This window comes from Oryx dammah, unplaced genomic scaffold, assembly GCF_014754425.2.
Source record: "Oryx dammah isolate SB20612 unplaced genomic scaffold, SCBI_Odam_1.1 HiC_scaffold_5, whole genome shotgun sequence".
Taxonomy (NCBI): domain Eukaryota; kingdom Metazoa; phylum Chordata; class Mammalia; order Artiodactyla; family Bovidae; genus Oryx; species Oryx dammah.
In genome coordinates this window covers 14,716,651-14,738,770 of record NW_024070189.1, presented here as the reverse complement: position 1 = coordinate 14,738,770, position 22,120 = coordinate 14,716,651, and the positions used below count along the sequence as shown (strand labels likewise).

The 22,120-nt window shown below is 40.1% G+C and overlaps 1 protein-coding gene across 1 annotated transcript in view; it reads right to left on the bottom strand.

Moving 5' to 3' along the window:
* Positions 1-22,120, bottom strand: part of PCSK1 (proprotein convertase subtilisin/kexin type 1) — a 50,581-nt gene that overhangs the window by 5,758 nt on the left and 22,703 nt on the right. The window contains exons 9-11 of the mRNA XM_040241483.1: positions 19,799-19,899; positions 3,691-3,924; positions 397-554 (exon numbers count right to left, since the gene is read on the bottom strand). Of these exons, the coding sequence (XP_040097417.1) occupies positions 397-554; positions 3,691-3,924; positions 19,799-19,899 (493 nt within the window). The remainder of the gene's footprint in view (positions 1-396; positions 555-3,690; positions 3,925-19,798; positions 19,900-22,120) is intronic.

Genomic DNA, 22,120 nt, shown 5'->3' with positions numbered 1-22,120 from the left:
TGGTTTTTTAATTAATTCCTTGGATGTGTCTAATGTATCTGTCAGTTTAATTATTAGAGTAACTTTCACTAATGAGAGAAATGAATGATATAGATCAGTGACTTGGGAAAATGAACACAGTTTGAAAATGCATAACTCAGAGGGTTTATTAATTGGTATTATTTGAGTAAACTTCATTCTTTGCTTATCTAAGGATCAGTTGAAATAAACAGGGTAGATAGAGTTCTGATGCAAAAAAAAAAACAACGTATTTTTTAAGACCTGAAAGTATCTGTTGAAAGACTTAGGCCTATATAGAAGCAAATATCAATCATTGATTTGAAATCATTTAATTTATGCTTAAAAATTTAAACACATAGTTTAGAATAAATTGAATTATTTTTTTTTTAAACTTACCAGCGGCCGAAGTGAGGGTGACATGAAGGTCTCCTCTGCGGGAATATTCAATTGTTGCTTCAAATTGCACATGTTCCAGTGACTTGATAGCATTTTCTTGACCTTCACAAGCTCTTGTCGGAATTTCTATGATGACTTCTCCATTAGCTTTCAGGGCTCTAAATACATTAAAGAATCATCAGTGAACAAAGCTGTATCTCTTCCTTACATTTTATGGAAATGTGTGCACAGCACTCTTAAGTAGATACTCAGCTAGGCATGTTACCTCTGTTATGAGAAGAACCCCATGAAGACAGGCTGATAAATCCCTGGAGGAGGAAAAGGCAAGCCATTCCAGTAATCTTGCCTGGAAAAGTCCAAGGACAGAGGAGCCTGGCGAGCTATAGTCCATAGGGGCTCAAAGAGCAAGGACTGAGCATGCAAGCACGCATACATACAGATAAACAGAACAGAGAAGAAACCCAGAAATAAACCCACCCATTAGACCTGAAACTGTAAAACTTTTAGAAGAAAACACAGGGAAAAAGTTTCATGACATTGTTTTTGGCAGTGATTTAATGGATATGCCAATCAAAGCACAGGCAGCAAAAGATAAATAAAAATAAACAAGTAGGACCACATCAAACTAAAAAGCCTCTGCACAGATGAATGGATAAGAAAGCTGTGGTACATATACACAATGGAGTATTACTCAGCCATTAAAAAGAATACATTTGAATCAGTTCTAATGAGATGGATGAAACTGTAGCCGATTATACAGAGTGAAGTAAGCCAGAAAGAAAAACACCAATATAGTATACTAACACATATATATGGAATTTAGATAGATGGTAATGATAACCCTGTAGGTGAGACAGCAAAAGAGACACAGATGTATAGAATGGACTTTTGGACTCTGAGGGAGAGGGAGAGGGTGGGATGATTTGGGAGAATGGCTCTGAAACATGTATACTATCATGTAAGAAACGAAGTGCCAGTCTATGTTCGATACAGGATACAGGATGCTTGGGGCTGGTGCACGGGGATGATCCAGAGAGATGATATGGGGAGCGAGGTGGGAGGGGTGTTCAGGATTGGGAACTCATGTACACTCATGGCAGATTCATGTCAATGTATGGCAAAACCAATACAGTATTGTAAAGTAAAATAAAGTAAAAAAAAAAGAAAAGAAACTGAGCAGAGAAGAAATAAAAATTTTTAATCATTACAGAAACTTCTACCATTCCAACAAATGAAGACCAGCAGGGGAAATGAAGCAAAAGAGAGGCAATTTTGCATCTCAGTATTTACATGTACTTAGAGAAGTCACAGATCGGCAGTGGCCAATAACTTTTCAGGTAGGAAGGCATGGTTTTACATATTTGTAAAAAACCAAAAACCTCTCTCCCCTTTGTTTCACACCACTCAAATTTCTGGTTGCTTCCTTTGTGAGGTCATTAAATGTGGTTATGAAATAAAAAACATAATATAAAATAAAAAGCCTCTGCACAGTAAAGGAAACAAACTGAAAAGGCAGCCTAAGAACAGTAGACAATATGTGAGAAACGGTTAATCTCTAAAATACATAAGAACTCCGATAACTTAATAGCAAAAATCCTAACAATCTGATTCAAAACAATGAGCTGAGGACCTGAATAGACATTTTCTCCAAAGAAGACATACAAATGGCCAATTGATATTTGGGGGGCAGGGGACAAAGTTCACCATAATTAATCATCAGGGAAATTCAAATCAAGACCCAAATCAAGATACCCATCAAGATCAGGACGACTATTACTTAAAAAAAAATAAAGATAAAAAAGATAAGAAAAGACAAGTGTTGGTGAGGATATGGAGAAATTAGAGCTCTTGCACAATTGGAGGGAATGCAAAATGGCACAGCCAGTATATAAAACAATATAAAACTTCCTTAAAAAATAAAACTACCATATTATCCAGCAATGTCACTTCTGGATATTTATTCAAAAGAATTGAAATCAGGGTCTCAAAGAGTTACCAGCATCCCCATGTTCATTGCAGTATTATTCTTAATAGCCAAGATATGGGGACAACCTAGATATTCCTCAATAGATGAATGGATAAGGAAAATATGATATTTATATACAATGGAACATTAGCTTTAAAAAAGAAGGAAATTCTGCTATGTGTGACAGTATGGATACAATGCAGAGACATTATGATGGGCAAATGAACCAGTCACAGGTAGATAAATATTGCGTAATTCTATTCATACAAGATGTCTAAAATAGTCGAATTCATAGACTCAGACAGTGGAATGTTGGTTTTCTTGGGCTTGTTCGGGTGGGAGATGGAGAATTACTAATCAGTGAGCATCAAGTTTCAGTTAAGCAAGATGAGTAAGTTCTAAAGATCAGCTATACATTGTACCAGTAGTTAACAGTTATGTATTGTACACTTAACAGTTTAAGGGGATAGATCTCATGTTGAGTTCTGAACATAAGGGGAGAAAAGCAAATGGTAAGGAACACAAACACAGATATTTGAATGCAATAAACTATTTGTTCTGGCATCAAATTCAAACAGGTTTGTCTTATATTAATCCAAAAATGGTCCATTACTGAAACATACTTTTTTCAGAAATGATTTTATCTCCCTAACACATGCCCTCCAAGCCTCCCACGCTTGGGTATTTTGTGTGAGTGTGCCTTCAGTATAGTTGTGGTTGTCTTGATACCAGATTCTGCTTCTGCACCCAGATGTAGTGGGACAAGTATATTCTAAATGAAAGCCTTGGGGCATAAAGCGGGGTTCTTTTGGAAGTTGGTTTTGCGTAACACTGGTTGGCAAGTGCTGCATCTCATCAATTCTAAGATGCATTAAAAAAAAATCTTAACATCTTTGAATTTGGGATGAATTTGTAATACTTTAATTGGCAGTGATTTTTCTTAGTGGTCTATAGGACAGTGGAGCACATTCAGTTCAGTTGCTCAGTCACGTCCGACTCTTTGGGACCCCGGGAACTGCAGCATGCCAGGCTTCCCTATCCATCACCAACTCCCGGAGCTTGCTCAAACTCATATCCACCGAGTTGGTGCCATTAGCTTACGGCCATATTGTTGGAGATGGGCTAGGAAAGGAAAATACAAGTGTGTTGTTAACATGATTTGCAAATCTTTGGTCTCTGTGACCTCTCTTGGAGCCACAGGAACACTGGGAAAATGCCATCTCCATCTACTTCAGAAGGGTAGGGGAGAAAAATTAGGCAGAGCGACAAGCATCATTCTCAAATAGTGCCATGGCACACAATTGTTTAAAATTCCTGGAGACACTTACCTGGGCTCAAAGTCATTGTCCTTGACAACACATTCCTTCTTCTCAGGCACACTGCTCCAGGTGCTGGGATCAGCCAAATCCACCAGAGCTTTGGCATTTAGCAGCCCGAATCCAAATCGACTGTTCACCATCAAGCCTGCTCCGTTCTTTTTCCATCCAGGGTTATTGGCCAGTGGGTCATACTCAGAGGTCCATACAACCAGGTGCTGCATATCTCGCCATGTGAGGTTTGGACTGGACAGGAAGTGACCAAAAGAATGTTCAGGGACAAAAAGGAGTTTCTTTGCAAAAGCAAGTGTTAAAAACAAGCATCTCCATTCAGAGATGGTAAGGTGTCTTTTGCAACTGTGCCTCTGTAATTTTAGTGTGTATCACTACTGGTATATCTTTCATTCAGAATTAAAAATTCAGTCTTATAAATTACTAAATTTTGGTTTTCAGTACTGTAGAAATGTAGGACCAGGTTCTAATGACTTACACTTGACTGGAGCAAAAATTAAAAATGATGACCCTTCCTTTGTGTCTTCCATTCTTATGCAGTCCATTAACAACCTTAGAATTTTCAACATTATGAACCCATAGTCAAGGTCTTGACTTCCTTCTTAGGAAGACTCAGATTTAGACATGGACTGCTTCAGTTCAGTTCAGTCGCTCAGTCGTGTCCGACTCTTTGTGACCCCATGAATCGCAGCACGCCAGGCCTCCCTGTCCATCGCCAACTCCTGGAGTTCACTCAGAGTCGCGTCCATTGAGTCCGTGATGCCATCCAGCCATCTCATCCTCGGTCGTCCCCTTCTCCTCCTGCCCCCAATCCCTCCCTTAAATATTTTTTTATCTCTTTTTTTTATATGGCAAAAGTGTCAAGAAGCTCTTAGCGACTTGAACTCATTCTTACAAGGCACCATGCTGAACAGAGTGGGAATATGCAAGGAAGTAGTTCAGATCTTTAAGAAGCTTCAGTCTGTTCAGTTGCTCAGTCATGTCTGACTCTTTGAGACCCCATGGACTGCAGCATGCCAGGCTTCAAATCCAGTAAAAGAACTAGGTCTTTTTAATAACTGTACCTATTGAATCCTGTATTCATACCATAATGTATCATTGGACTTTGAAGGAGAAATAATTCTTTGGGGATGGAAGGGTTCTAGGAAGGCTCTTCTAGGAGGAAATATTTTGAGATGAACTTTAAAGGATGGGTAGAACGTTAAGAAGTGGAGAGAGAGAATGAGAGATGAGGCAATGGAACAAAACCTCTGAGCAGGGGAAGTATAGGATATGCCCAGAGTATGGTAACAGTCTGGTTTACTGGAAGTGGAGAGAGAGAATGAGAGCAGGGGAAGTATAGGATATGGTAACAGTCTGGTTTACTGGAAGTGGAGAGAGAGAATGAGAGCAGGGGAAGTATAGGATATGGTAACAGTCTGGTTTACTGGAGCAGGGAAGAGGCAAGGAGGAATACTGAGCCAGGTGGTGAGGACCTTGAATGCCAGGAAAAGGAACTTATACTTTATCCTTTGTGCAAGGGGGCGCCATAGAGGATTTTTGAGCAATGAAATGGTATAATCAGAAGTCTTGGTAAAATTAATTTAATAGCAACATAAGGATAAATCAGAGGTGCATGGGCGTGTTGGGTCTGTTAATAATGAAGACAAAGCCTTCCCTGATCACCTTATTTAAGATTTCAACTCTCCCCTAATACTCCTGTGCTCTCTTATCTTGCTGTACTTTTTTTTTTTCTTTTATATTGCTTATCATCTTCTAACATACTGAGCAACTCATTTGTTTTGTGTGTTATTAGCATCTGTCTCCCCTCCTAGAATCAGCAATGAAAAGGGCTGAGATTTTTATCCTTCTTGTTCTCTGATGTGCACCAACCACTCAGAAGAATGCCAGGCACAGGGTATATGCTGGGAAATTATTAGCTGGTTGGATGGTTGAACGTGTCTAAGCGTTAACTAGCCTTAAATACAATTTTAAAACTTACTTCCGTTAGTCATTAGAAGTTTTTCCTGCATTGTTCCTATCAGGCCAGTCAAGCCTTATTCAGATAAAGAAATGCCTAAGTTGCATCCTCCAGGTTTCTGTGTTGCCACTAGGTTGTGAAACAGCCAACAGGGGAGTCTGGCTCAGTTTGGTGTTGTCTCCCCAGAGCTGGTCATGGACTGGTTAAACAATCCCTTGGTGACAACAGGGGGCAGTGCATGCTCCTAAACATGGAGGAGTCTGCTCCTGGTTAAAATCCCAGTCCTCCTAAGAAGCTTTACAAAGTCTGTATCTGGTGGCCTCACGGGCACGCAGCCCTCTGCATGCCAGACTGGGTGCCAAGCCCACGCATCACCCTCTCTGAAGGAAGCTGTAGCAGTCAAGGACTCCAGTCCTCTCCCAGCAAGCTCTTTGCATATTTACATTCCTGGGCCTTCTTATCTGAGGTCTTGGGCACCTCGGCCAAGGCCTCCTGATGGGAGAAAGAGGGGGAAACCTTGAAAACACCTCTCCCTACTCTGACTCAGTGCCCAGGACTTCTCCACTCCCAGCCTCCCCCTCACCCCCACCCTATCCCAGAGTCCAGGAAACTATCAGAGGCTTGCGTTGGCTCCCTCAACAGTGAGACAACAGGTCCCCACGTCCATACTTTTAACCTGACCTTCAGCTGATGCACCTTTCCACGGGAGAGGGTGGGGGAAATGGAGCAGGGAAAGTTGGTGTTTTCTCTGGTTTTAGACTCTGGCTTATACCATCATGGTAAGTGATTGAAGGCTTAACTCTTTCATTTTTGGTGTGTTACTTTAAAGCTGCTCTGACACCTAGCAGCTTAATATGCCCTCTCTCTGCTCAGCTGAGCTCCTGATAAATGGCATGCTTCAACCAAGGGAGTGACTGATGGAGCCCTTGGAAAGACTCTAGTTCAGTGAATCTCCAAGGTTCAAGGTTGCTTGCATCATAATCACCTGGTACACTTGTAAATAATGAAAATTCTTGAGTCCCACCCTGAACCTACTGAGCCAAAATACCTGAGGGGAGGGAGGGATTTTATATTTGAAAAAGCTGTCTAGCCAGTTTTGTGTTATAGCTACAATAATAGGAGTTGAAAGAAAGAATACAAGTATCTATCTAATTAAGGTAATTAGAAGTCACTGGGGTCAGAATCATGGCGTCAGAATAGGGAGTAGTAAAAAGCACATTAAATTATATTATATTACCAAGGAACTGTGTGACCTTAAGCAAGCCACTTCATCTCCCTGAGCCTGAGTGGACTCACCTCTAAGATGAGAGGTCGAGTATGACAGTCTGACCTCCAATCTGCCCAGGATCATATATATATTATCCTTCATTGTAGATCTTGTATCCACATTGGCCATCCCACGTTGACAAATAATTAACTAACTGAGCAGAAATGGCTGTTTTCTCCATGTGGAAACTAATTCTGGCCTATATAGCATGTTATTGAAATTCTTGCTTCCTTCTAGTCTTTTAAAAGGAGTTTTAGGTAAAAGCCTCTTACCAAAGGTGGTCTCACTGAGGTAGTCTGTGGGCCACATGCCAGTTTACCCCTTGGACTCTCGGGTGTGTGTGTTGGGATGAGGGTAGGTACCAAGGAGGTAAAAGTCATGGTCTTGATAATCATTCTAATCAAACATGAAGCAGATTTCTATAGTTAGAGCATTGGTTTTTATTCACTTGCAGGTTTTGTTTTATTTTTGCTTATTTTCTTTTACCTATTCTTTGCAAAATATCCAAAGAGGCTTCATTGTCAGGCAGTTAGGAAAATTAAGGCTATTTCTGTAACAGAGTTATTTTTCCTTTGAGTGATTGCATTTCATAAAGTGAAAAGGACCTTCTTCTAACAGCAGTGCATCTCATTCCTGACAGCCTTCCTCTGTTAATTAGCATCTCGCTCGTCAATGGCATCCACAATAATTAAATTTTTTAAAATCTGTATTGGGTTGCTAATCAAGGATATGTTTACAGAAAATAAGTGCTTTGGAATTAAACATTGAAATTAAGCATTCCTTCTAATTAGGAAAATGTAGGTAAAGTATTCTGGAGACAAAATTCTAAAATGAAAAAGTCTTAGAGGCTACCTGGTTTAGCCTCTAATCACGACTAGGTAAGCCTGGACGTTAAAGATTTTAGTCATTTCTTGGTTACATTTCCCAACCTCTCTAAGCCTCAGTTTCATCCTTAATAAAATGCAATTAATAATTTATATGTCACAAGGATGTTGTAAGAATTAGAATGAGCGTTGTATATAAAGAGATTAGCACAGGTTATGCCTCATAGTAGTAGCCTGATAAATGCTGAATGCTGTTATTGATGATAAATTTAGCCCAGAGTTGTTCTTCATTCTCCATAGTTGTTACTTAAGGAAGAACACATGGTTAAATGATTCTCCCAATCATGTTTGTCTAGGACTCTTCTAGAAATTCTGGCATTCAGATTTTCTGAAGTAAAATTAGACATCTGGTGTAGACAACTGAACAGAGCAGAGCAAACTGTCCATCTGAGAACAGACATCTAAATAATTTGTATGTACTTTGGCAGGAAGTTTATAAATGTTAAGATAGATTATGTCCATCTTACTGATGACTGAATCAAAGCTAAAGGAATTAAATTCTTATTACATACACCAGGGAGATCATAGACTCTTGATGTCTCTTAAATCATGAGCAGTGTAAGAATCTGATGGAACCGCAAACGATTCTCCCCAAAATGCCAGACACACACTCTTAAACATTTCTGCATCTAGTTGCAAAGAAGTTCTTGGACCCCATATGTTTTGTAACAATCCGTGGAGCCCCTGCTTTATAAAGTAATCCATTAAGAATTAGCTGAGATGAATGAGGCTAGATCATCCTTAGATAATTTTCTCTTTATACTGAAAGAGGAGGTTTGAAATTTTAGAAATCAGATATGACAATTTTAAAATTTCAGTTCTTAGTCAAAATAACATTACATCTGTTCAGTTAGATGAATGTTTCTACTATTCTGGTCACTAGACAAGATGGTTAGGTCTGGCTGGTTATATATGTATGCATCTGATAGGTGTTGGATAGAGAAGACAAGACTTTTAAGGATAGTTTTCTTCTAAAAGCTCCCTGGAACTAAAACTTACATCCTAAAATCATAAATAACATGATCTTTTTTCACCACCTGTGTAACTACTTGCCTTCATAAGACCTTACTTCTTCCACTCTGGACCTCTTCCCACCAATCTCAGTAATTCATGTTAGATGATCTGTGTAAGCTGACACCTTCAATTTCAAATTGGAGGATCCTTTTAAAACGAAAAGGCTAGAAAAAAAAAAAAGATCTGATCTGGCCCCTCTATTTTATAAGTGATAAACTGAGCACTCAATTGAAGATTAATTTGCCTAAGGTCACATAGCCAGTGGCATGCCTGGGACTTGAGGCCAGGTATTCCCTGCCCTCTTCACTGCTTAGATGATCTTCCTTACATGTGGTTTGGGGCTGCCAATGCTAGTCTTTGCTTGTGCCTGTAGACTTTGCTCTCTGTCCATCCTCTACCTGTTAAAACTGAGCTCAGATTCTGAGCACAGCTTTTCTGCTGGACCCAAGAGCTTCAGATTTGCTTGTTTCTGAATGAGCATCTGGATTTGCTCTTCCCTAATCAGATAGCTTTCCAGCTCCTCCAAGTAGGTAGGCTTTGGTACGAGCCTCACTCAGCCTGTCTTGCTTAGCTGCCGTGGCATCATAACTGAGATACTGGAGACTAGACCGCAACTCCATAGGTGGTCCCAGGGCTCCTGGAGTGATGCTGGCTCTCTAGCAAGTGCACATCTTTTTCAGCTATGGCCCAGGCCAAGGCGTTCTGTTCTGCTACCGCGAACCTCGTCTACTGAACATGACATGAGGGGACTGCTTTGTCTTCTCTGTAGAGAATATGGATGGTATTCTAGGATAACCTGCTTACTAGGAAGGATAATAGTAATCTGTAAGTTTAAACACTTCCTCTATCACTCAACCATAGCACCCGACTTAACATTTAAAGATTTCTCACCACACAACATCAGAAAGCAGAAATAAGGATGAATAAATAGGTGTGGGCATACAGTGTGAGACAGACAATTTTTCCTCTGTATTAAGTATTAGACTATTGAATAACTATTTTGAAGGGGAAATGTTGCTAAATCCCTATTTGGTAGCATACACTAAGATAAATTCCAGGGGGATTTAGAAAATAAATATCTAATAAAAGACACATAAATGTATATTTATATACTTTGGGATTGCAAGGATTTTCCTGAGCATAAAAAAAGGAAAAAAAAAAAAGAACTTAGAGACTGATGAAGGTAACTGCATACATAGTAACTTCATTAAGTTAAAAATTACATGTAAATAAAATTAAAAGGTAAATGTCAACTAACTGAGCATTAGTAGCTTTTCTAACTAAGACCATAAAAAAAAAATCAAGGTCATAAACAGCAATCACAGATGATAAATGGCAAAAGAACATAAAATGTTGAGCTTCATTAGTAATAAAATAAAGCATATAAAGATGAGATGCTATTTTCACCTATCAAAGTAGCAAACATTTTAAAAGATAATAAATATAGGTTTGATAAGGCTTTAGGAAACTGACACTTTCACATGTATATTGCTGATGGGAATATAAAATGGTACAGTCTTTCTAGACTAACTTGACAATATTTATCAAGATCATTAAAGCATGCATTCCCTTTGACACCAAAATTTCAGTTGTAAATGTTTATCTTAAGGAAATTATCAGAAACAGTAACTGATATCAATGGACAAGGTTGTTTAAGCATGAATGGCTTTAGTAAGATTTGCATTTATATAATGGTATATATATGCAGGACAGGAAGCAGCAGTTAGAACTGAACATGGAATAACAGACTGGTTCTAAATAGGAAAAGGAGTATGTCAAGGCTGTATATTGTCACCCTGCTTCTTTAACTTCTATGCAGAGTACATCATGAGAAACACTGGGCTGGAAGAAACACAAGCTGGAATCAAGATTGCCAGGAGAAATATCAATAACCTCAGATATGCAGATGACACTGCCCTTATGGCAGAAAGTGAAGAGGAACTAAAAAGCCTCTTGATGAAAGTGAAAGTGGAGAGTGAAAAAGTTGGCCTAAAGCTCAACATTCAGAAAACGAAGATCATGGCATCCGGTCCCATCACTTCATGGGAAATAGATGGGGAAACAGTATCAGACTATCTTTTTGGGCTCCAAAATCACTGCAGATGGTGACTGCAGCCATGAAATAAAAAGACACTTACTCCTTGGAAGAAAAGTTATGACCAACCTAGATAGTATATTCAAAAGCAGAGACATTACTTTGCTGACTAAGGTCCATCTAGTCAAGGCTATGGTTTTTCCAGTAGTCATGTATGGATGTGAGAGTTGGACTGTGAAGAAGGCTGAGCACCAAAGAATTGATGCTTTTGAACTGTGGTGTTGGAGAAGACTCTTGAGAGTCCCTTGGACTGCAAGGAGATCCAACCAGTCCATTCTGAAGGAGATCAGCCCTGGGATTTCTTTGGAAGGAATGGTGCTAAAGCTGAAACTCCAGTACTTTGGCCACCTCATATGAAGAGTTGACTCATTGGAAAAGACTCTGATGCTGGGAGGGATTGGGGGCAGGTGGAGAAGGGGATGACAGAGGATGAGATGGCTGGATGGCATCACGGACTCGATGGACGTGAGTCTGAGTGAACTCCGGGAGTTGGTGATGGACAGGGAGGCCTGGCGTGCTGCAATTCATGGGGTCACAAAGAGTCGGACACCACTGAGCGACTGAACTGAACTGAACTGAACTGAATGGTATACTACAAAAAAGATAAAAGTCCTGTTTTTAATTCTTATGTCCCCTGATGTGTTTTGTCAGCTCTATGACTGGGCGTATATAACCTAAAAAGAAAAGGGATAGTTTTTAAAACATGTTATTCCTAATACTACCCGCAGGAGACTATCTGGACAAAGTCTGTCTCAGTGGGAATAACCAGAAGTGAGAAGGCCTTAGAGCTGAGTGGGAGGAGGGCATCCGTTTCTAAAGGTCAGGGGAGATTGATTTGGATGTGAGAAAGTGCTCGTAATATAGATGGACTAAAAAATTTACAGCATAGGGGGCGGTCCTAAGATGGCGGAGGAATAGGACGGGGAGACCACTTTCTCCCCCACAAATTCATCAAAAGAACATTTAAACGCTGAGTAAATCCCACAAAACAACTTCTGAATGCTGGCAGAGGACGTCAGGCACCCAGAAAAGCAGCTCGTTGTCTTTGAAAAGAGGTAAGAAAAAATATAAAAGACAAAGAAAAGAGACAAAAGAGGTAGGAAGGGAGCTCTGTCCCGGGAAGGAGTCTTAAAAAGAGAGAAGTTTCCAAACACCAGGAAACACTCTCACTGCCGAGTCTATGGCGAGCCTTGGAAGCAAGAGGGCAACATAACAGGGAGGAAAAATAAATAAATAATTAAAACCCACAGATTACGAGCCCAACAGTAACTCCCGCAGCAGAGAAGCAGCGCAGATGCCTGCATCCACCACGAGCAAGCGGGAGCTGGGCAAGGAGGCGCGGGCCCGAATGCCCCGAGGGTAACCAGAGCGAACTAACTTGGGCTAACAAACCAGACTGTGGGATAGCTACCACGAAAAGCTCTAACATAAGACACCACCAGGACCATGCACAGAACAAAGGATGGAACAGAATTAGCTGGCTGCAGACCATCCCCCTCCGGTGACAGGCAGCCAGAGCCAGAAGGGCCGGAAGGGGGCAATTACAGCCCCAGAGACACATTATCTACCAAACTGCAAGCAGGCTTCTTTCCTAAGACTTCTTGGGGTTTTGGACAGTCATCATCTGCCTGAGAAGGTGCGTCAGTTGTAGACCCAGAAAACTGAGCAGCAGGGACGGGAGAGGTGATAAGTCACAGCGACCACGCTCTCCAAACACCTGAGCTACTTGGACCTGGGAAGGGCACAAAACGCAGGCCCAACCGAGTCTGTGCCTCTGAGGACTACCTGAGTACCTGAGCCTGAGCAGCTTAGACCTGGGAGGTGCATGCAGCCCAGGGCCGGCCTCAGACAGTTCCTGGAGGAGCAACCTAGAGCCTGGGCTGTGTGCGCCATGAGCGGGGGCAGGCCCAGTGTGGCTGAGACACTGCGAGCACACGCTAGTGTTATTTGTTGGCAGCCTCCCTCCCTCCCCACAGCGTGACTGAATAAGTGAGCCTAAAAAAAAGTGTCTACCACCGCCCCCCTTGTGTCAGGGCGGAAAATCAGAAGAGACCAGCAAACAGAAGAAGCTAAAACAGACGGAACTGCCATGGAAGTGACAGGTGCAATAGATTAAAACCCTGTCATTAGTACTGACTACATAGGAAGGGGCCTATAGATCTTGAGAAATATTAAGCCGGACCAAGGAACTATCCGAAAATGAACTGACCCCACCCTGCCCACAACACCAGAGAAAGTCCTAGATATATCTTTACTATTTTTACAATCATTCTTTTTCTTTTTCTCTTTCTTTTTTTTTTAACTTAAAAAAATTTTTAAGTCCTCTATTACTCCTTTAATTTTCATTTTTATAACCTACTGTTACTTTTCAAAAAAAAGACCCTATTTTTAAAGCAAACTTCATATATATATATATATATATTTTTAAATAATTCTTGTGACTTTGTTTTTTTCTTCTTCTTCTTCTTCTTCCTCTTTTCTTTAATATTGTGTTTTTGAAAATCCAACCTCTACTCTAGATTTTTAATCTTTGCTTTTTGGTATTTGTTATCAGTTTTGTACCTTCAAAAACCCAATCTTCAGTACCCATTTTTACTGGAGAGTGAGATTACTGGCTTGACTGCTCTCTCCTCCTTTAGACTCTCTGTTTTCTCCACCAGGTCGCCTCTGTCTCTTCCCTCCCGCTTCTCTTCTCTACCCAACTCTGTGAATCTCTGTGTGTTCCAGACGGTGGAGAACACTTAGGGAACTGATTACTGGCTGGATCTATCTCTCTCCTTTTCATTCCCCCCTTTTACCCTCCTGGCCACCTCTGTCTCCTTCCTCCCTCTTTTCTTCTCTGTATAACTCCGTGAACATCTCTGAGTGGTCCAGACTGTGAAGCGCACATAAGGAAGTGATTACTGGCTAGCTTGCTCTCTCCTCTTTTGATTTCTCCTCATCTCATTCGGGTCACCTCTAACTCCCTCCTCCCTCTTCTCCATGTAACACTGTGAACCTCTCTGGGTGTCCCTCACTGTGGAGAAACTTTTCATCTTTAACCTAGATGTTTTATCAATGGTGCTGTATAGAAGAAGAAGTCTTGAGACTACTGTAAAAATAAGAATGAAAACCAGAAGCAGGAGGCTTAAGTCCAAATCCTGAGAACATCAGAGAACTCCTGACTCCAGGGAACATTAATTGATAGGAGCTCATCAAACGCCTCCATACCTACACTGAAACCAAGCACCACCCAAGGGCCAACAAGTTCCAGAGCAAGACATACCACGAAAATTCTCCAGCAACACAGGAACACAACCCTGAGCTTCAATATACAAGTTGCCCAAAGTTACTCCAAAACCATTAACATCTCATAACTCATTACTGGACACTTCTTTGCACTCCAGAGAGACGAAATCCAGCTCCACCCACCAGAACACCAACACAAGCTTCCCTAACCAAGAAACCTTGACAAGCCACTGATACAACCCCATCCACAGCAAGGAAACTCCACAATAAAGAGAACTCCACAAACTGCAAGAATACAGAAAGGCCACTCCAAATGCTGCAATATAAACAAGATGAAGAGACAGAGGAATACCCAGCAGGTAAAGGAACAGAATAAATGCCCACCAAACCAAAGAGGAAGAGATAGGGAATCTACTTGATAAAGAATTCCGAATAATGATAGTGAAAATGATCCAAGATCTTGAAATCAAAATGGAATCACAGATAAATAGCCTGGAGACAAGGATTGAGAAGATGCAAGAAAGGTTTAACAAGGACCTAGAAGAAATAAAAAAAGTGTCAATATATAATGAATAATGCAATAAATGAGATCAAAAACACTCTGGAGGCACCAAATAGTAGAATAACAGAGGCAGAAGATAGGATTAGTGAAGTAGAAGATAGAATGGTAGAAATAAATAAATCAGAGAGGAAAAAAGAAAAACGAATTAAAAGAAATGAGGACAATCTCAGAGACCTCCAGGACAATATGAAATGCTCCAACATTCGAATTATAGGAGTCCCAGAAGAAGAAGACAAAAAGAAAGACCATGAGAAAATACTTGAGGAGATAATAGTTGAAAACTTCCCTAAAATGGAGAAGGAAATAAGCACCCAAGTCCAAGAAACCCAGAGAGTCCCAAACAGGATAAACCCAAGGCAAAACACCCCAAGACACATATTAATCAAATTAACAAAGATCAAACACAAAGAACAAATATTAAAAGCAGCAAGGGAAAAAGAACAAATAACACACAAGGGGATTCCCATAAGGATAACTGCAGATCTTTCAATAGAAACTCTTCAGGCCAGGAGGGAATGGCAAGACATACTTAAAGTGATGAAAGAAAATAACCTACAGCCCAGATTACTGTACCCAGCAAGGATCTCATTCAAATATGAAGGAGAAATCAAAAGCTTTACAGACAAGCAAAAGCTGAGAGAATTCAGCACCACCAAACCAGCTCTCCAACAAATGCTAAAGGATATTCTCTAGACAGGAAACACAAAAAAGGGTGTATAAACCAGAACCCAAAACAATAAAGTAAATGGCAACAGGATCATACTTATCAATAATTACCTTAAACGTAAATGGGTTGAATGCCCCGACCAAAAGACAAAGACTGGGTTAATGGATACAAAAACAAGACCCCTATATATGTCCTCTACAAGAGACCCACCTCAAAACAAGGGACACATACAGACTGAAAGTGAAGGGCTGGAAAAAGATATTCCACGCAAATAGAGACCAAAAGAAAGCAGGAGTAGCAATACTCCTATCAGATAAAATAGACTTTAAAACAAAGGCTGTGAAAAGAGACAAAGAAGGACACTACATAATGGTCAAAGGATCAATCCAAGGAGAAATATAACAATTATAAATATATATGCACCCAACATAGGAGCACTGCAATATGTAAGACAAATGCTAACAAGTATGAAAGGGGAAATTAACAATAACACAATAATAGTGGGAGACTTTAATACCCCACTCACACCTATGGATAGATCAACTAAACAGAAAATTAACAAAGAAACACAAACTTTAAATGATACAATAGACCAGTTAGATCTAACTGATATCTATAGGACATTTCACCTCAAAACAATGAATTTCACCTTTTTCTCAAGTACTCATGGAACCTTCTCCAGGATAGATCACATCATGGGCCATAAATCTAGCCTTGGTAAATTCAAAAAAATTGAAATCATTCCAAGCATCTTTTCTGACCATAATGCAGTAAGACTAGATCTCAATTACAGGAGAAAAACTACTAAAAATTCCAGCATATGGAGGCTGAACAACACGCTTCTGAATAACCAACAAATCACAGAAGAAATCAAAAGAGAAATCAAAATATGCATAGAAATGAATGAAAACTGAAAACACAACAACCCAAAACCTGTGGAGCACTGTAAAAGCAGTGCTAAGGGGAAAGTTCATAGCAATACAGGCATACCTCAAGAAACAAGAAAAAAAGTCAAATAAATAACCTAACTCTACACATAAAACAACTAGAAAAGGAAGAAATGGAGAACCCCAGGGTTAGTAGAAGGAAACAAATCTTAAAAATTAGGGCAGAAATAAATGCAAAAGAAACAAAAGAGACCATAGCAAAAATCAACAAAGCCAAAAGCTGGTTCTTTGAAAGGATAAATAAAATTGACAAACCATTAGCCAGACTCATCAAGAAAGAAAGGGAGAAAAATCAAATCAATAAAATTAGAAATGAAAATGGAGAGATCACAACAGACAACACAGAAATACAAAGGATCATAAGAGACTGCTATCAGCAATTATATGCCAATAAAATGGACAACGTGGAAGAAATGGACAAATTCTTAGAAAAGTACAACTTTCCAAAACTGAACCAGGAAGAAATAGAAAATCTTAACAGACCCATCACAAGCACATAAATTGAAACTGTAATCAGAAATCTTCCAGCAAACAAAAGCCCAGGTCCAGACGGCTTCACAGCTGAATTCTACCAAAAATTTAAAGAGCTAACATCTATCTTCCTCAAACTCTTCCAGAAAACTGCAGAGGAAGGTAAACTTCCAAACTCATTCTATGAGGCAACCATCACCCTAATACCAAAACCTGACAAAGATGCCACAAAAAAAGAAAACTATAGGCCAATATCACTGATGAACAAAAATGCAAAACTCCTTAACAAAATTCTAGCAATCAGAATCCAACAACACATTTAAAAGATCATACACCATGACCAAGTGGGCTTTATCCCAGGGATGCAAGGATTCTTCAATATCCACAAATCAATCAATGTAATTCACCACACTAACAAATTGAAAATAAAAGCCATATGATTATTTCAACAGATGCAGAGAAAGCCTTTGACAAAATTCAACATCCATTTATGATAAAAACTCTCCAGAAAGCAGGAATAGAAGGAACATATCTCAACATAATAAAAGCTATATATGACAAACCCACAGAAAACATTATCCTCAATGGTGAAAAACTGAAAGCATTTCTCCTAAAGTCAGGAACAAGACAAGGGTGCACACTTTCACCATTACTATTCAACATAGTTCTGGAAGTTTTGGCCACAGCAATCAGAGCAGAAAAGGAAATAAAAGGAATCAAAATTGGAAAAGAAGAAGTAAAACTCTCACTGTTTGCAGATGACATGATCCTCTACATAGAAAACCCTAAAGACTCCATCAGAAAGTTACTAGAGCTAATCAATGAATACAGTAAAGTTGCAGGATACAAAATCAACACACAGAAATCCCTTGCATTCCTATACACTAACAATGAGAAAGTAGAAAAAGAAATTAAGGAAACAATTCCATTCACCATTGCAACAAAAAGAATAAAATACTTGGGAATATATCTACCTAAAGAAACTAAAGACCTATATATAGAAAACTATAAAACACTGGTGAAAGAAATCAAAGAGGACACTAATAGATGAAGAAATATACCATGTTCATGGATTGGAAGAATCAATATAGTGAAAATGAGTATACTACCCAAAGCAATCTACAGATTCAATGCAATCCCTATCAAGCTACCAGCGGTATTTTTCACAGAACTAGAACAAATAATTTCACAATTTGTATGGAAATACAAAGAACCTCAAATAGCCAAAGCAATCTTGAGAAAGAAGAATGGAACTGGAGGAATCAACCTGCCTGACTTCAGGCTCTACTACAAAGCCACAGTCATCAAGACAGTGTGGTACTGGCACAAAGACAGACATATAGATCAATGGAACAAAATAGAAAGCCCAGAGATAAACCCAAGCACCTATGGACACCTTATCTTTGACAAAGGAGGCAAGAATATACAATGGATGAAAGACAATCTCTTTAACAAGTGGTGCTGGAGAAACTGGTCAACCACTTGTAAAAGAATGAAACTAGAACACTTTCTAACACTGTACACAAAAATAAACTCAAAATGTATTAAAGATCTAAATGTAAGACCAGAAACTATAAAACTCCTAGAGGAGAACATAGACAAAACACTCTCTGACATAAATCACAGCAGGATCCTCTATGACCCACCTCCCAGAATACTGGAAATAAAAGCAAAAATAAACAAATGAGATCTAATTAAAATTAAAAGCTTCTGCACAACAAAGGAAACTATAAGCAAGGTGAAAAGACAGCCTTTGGAATGAGAGAAAATAATAGCAAATGAAGCAACTGACAAACAACTAATCTCAAAAATATACAAGCAACTTACGCAGCTCAATTCCAGAAAAATAAACGACCCAATCAAAAAATGGGCTAAAGAACTAAATAGACATTTCTTCTAAGAAGACATACAGATGGCTAACAAACACATGAAAAGATGCTCAACATCACTCATTATCAGAGAAATGCAAATCAAAACCACAATGAGGTACCATTTCACACCAGTCAGAATGGCTGCGATCCAAAAGTCTACAAGCAATAAATGCTGGGGAGGGTGTGGAGAAAAGGGAACCCTCTTACACTGTTGGTGGGAATGCAAACTAGTACAGCCACTATGGAGAACAGTGTGGAGATTCCTTAAAAAACTGCAAATAGAACTGCCTTATGACCCAGCAATCCCACTGCTGGGCACACATACCAAGGAAACCAGAATTGAAAGAGACACGTGTACCCCAATGTTCATCGCAGCACTGTTTATAATAGCCAAGACATGGAAGCAACCTAGATGTCCATCAGCAGATGAATGGATAAGAAAGCTGAGGTACATATACACAATGGAGTATTACTCAGCCATTAAAAAAATACATTTGAATCAGTTCAACTGAGGTGGATGAAACTGGAGCTGATTATACAGAGTGAAGTAAGCCAGAAAGAAAAACACCAATACAGTATACTAACACATATATATGGAATTTAGAAAGATGGTAACGATAACCCTGTAGGTGAGACAGCAAAAGAGATGCAGATGTATAGAACAGTCTTTTGGACTCTGTGGGAGAGGGAGAGGGTGGGATGATTTGGGAAAATGGCATTGAAACATGCATACTATCATATAAGAAACGAATTGCCAGTCTAGGTTCAATGCAGGATACAGGATGCTTGGGGCTTGTGCACTGGGATGACCCAGAGAGATGGTATGGGGAGGGAGGTTGGAGAGGGGTTCAGGATTGGGAACATGTGGCGGATTCATGTTGATGTATGGCAAAACCAACACAGTATTGTAAAGTAAAATAAATAAAATAAAGGCTTAAAAAATTTACAGAATAGTGTGTGAATTAAGATCCCAATTTTGTAAGACAAGTGTGCATGAAACCTACCTCGAGATGTTAACTGGAAGATAACTTTTTATTTTTGGTAGTTTTCTTCTATAACCATTATTCAGAAAAGAATATATGCTATTTAAAAAGAAGGAGAAGCAGCTTTTTACAGGTGATTAGAAGCTTTCTGGGCCTTACTTTGCTTCCAGGGCTAGAGCGAAGATGCCGGCGGCCAGGGGTGCAGAGGCTGAGGTGCCCGTGTGGGTCTCCGTGCAGTCGTTGTGCAGGTCAGCGCTCGTCTGGGGGGTATCAGGAGAGAAAGAAATATGGGACAACATGTGAGGCGTGTGATCCTGTCCCTGGGGGTTAACCCTACCAAGGGCTGCATCTGCTCTGATCAGGAAGGCCAGCTGATTCGATTCGCTACTTCCTCTTCTGAGCCACAGGCGGATGTTTGCCATCTGCTGATATTTTAGCTCCCTCTCCTCTATATGCGACTTGTCTATAATTCTGGCATCAGAATGCCTTTTCTGGGGATGAAGTCCTCCCACTGTGATTTTTTTTTTTTTCCTCTACTGAGATTCCCAAATGAAATGCTGTCTGTAAAAAAGGGACTGTTTCAGAATCGCTGTGAATCATGCTGGCCCATTAATCATCAGGTCCATTGTGTTTGGCCTGGCATATTTAGAAATTTTGCCTCATGCCCAATTCCCCATTACCTTCAGATTGACATTTGACTGCCTCTTCAGCAAAAGGAAGTTGTGCTGATTTTGGCCACTTGAACTACTTGCGCAAAACGTGTTGAGTGTGTTTCGCTTGCACTCACTGTTGATGTCTTCTGATGGCCGGGAGTTAGCATCATATTTTTACTTTGAAAATGGTGAGTTTTTCAAATGAAAGTGTGCTAGACACAGATCAGGGCTCAAATTCTAAACCTGCCACTCAGCAGATGCGTCCCATGGCAAGTCACTTGGTTGTCCCTGTCTGTCAAGTGAGGTTGACATTTCTTGACTCATATTCTGAAGCTGAAATGAGATCCTGTCTGTGAAAGCAAATTTTCACACAATGGCATTGCACGTAAGGAATTACCCGGGCTAATTTCAGCTTACTGAAGAGGTTGCTGAAACGAAGGGAAGAAACCAAAAAGACTTCCAATTAGTCTTTCTTAAGGACCACAGTATTGTTGGTTGAACCAGAAGTTGGGCCAAAGGATTGCTAGCAAGACACCCACCCAGGCTCTTGCACTGTGATTTTCAGCTAGAGATTTCAATGTGTGGGAGGGAAGTGTAAAAAAATAATTTGTTCCATTATCACCTCCTTTGGCTTCCCACTTGGAGTCACTGAATATCTCCAATGATAGTGGCTCTGTTCCTCCAAGGGCTACAGAAGCAAGTTTGCCCTTTTCACCTGTTGACGCAAGTAAGCCCCCAGAGATGACTGTGCTGAGGAAAAGGTTTGCGTAAGACAAAGGCTGTGTTACTGCAACTGTCTCAAATAGAAGCCACCAGCTGTCTCTTCTATGGCTGGTGTACCTAAAAAGAGGGATCTTTACAAAGATGCAAATTCTTCCTCCTTCTATAGAGCAGAGCAGCTCAGATGAGGTCTGTCTATGAAATGGTGACTCCGAAATGAACAACAGGCCATTTTTTTTAAAAAAGCTACTCTGGACACCCTTGGGTTTATTAAGAGCTGGAGGCTGTGCATGCAAGCCGGACACATTTCTCATAGGCTTCTTTCAAAGGCTCTAACTTATCTCTGCTGTCAAGAGCCCCTGGGTAGAATGTCACTGTCTCTTTGAGTAATTGAAACTACCAGAATGAGAGGGAGGCCAGGGCTTCCAAGTTGAGACCCCAGTTTTACTGTCTTAACTAGAGTAGGTTGCAGAGTGATCCTGCATGAAGATCTTAATTCTGACAATTGTGTTGAGATGTCATTAATATGAATTTTACACACATTCCAAAGGCTAATTATTAGGGGGTTGACCCACAATCTAATTAGATCTTGACCTATTATTTTATTAAGATCTACCTGCTTTAGCTAGTTGATTCTTCTCTGTGTCAGGAGTTAAGTTTGAGGCTTTCCATTTTTAAACTAAAAGTGCCTCTCTTTGTTCTCAAAGCCCCCAAATGGCCCTTCATCATCGTGCCCTTGAAGGGAAATCCAATAATTGCCCTTGGCAGTCTGACTCACGGAAGAGAAGGCACAGCCAAGCGTGGGCTGGAGATGCTCTCTGAGCATATAACCTTCCTAAGCTGCTTATTCGGATGCTGAGAAGTTCACCTCAGGGGAAACTTAGGCTGTTATTTTCCTGTAGGTCATCCGTTCTTAGGAGACATAGCTGGTGCATGCTCCATACTTTTATCATCCACTAAAGGGCAAGTCAGACATTCTCCCTGCTATTAGAGGATCAACAAGTACCAGGGTGATAGGCCCCCACAATCCTAAAATCTCCTTTAAGGCTGTTTGCAGGGAGGCATCACACAAGCTGAAGAGCCATTTGGAGTCTCGGTCGTTGAATGA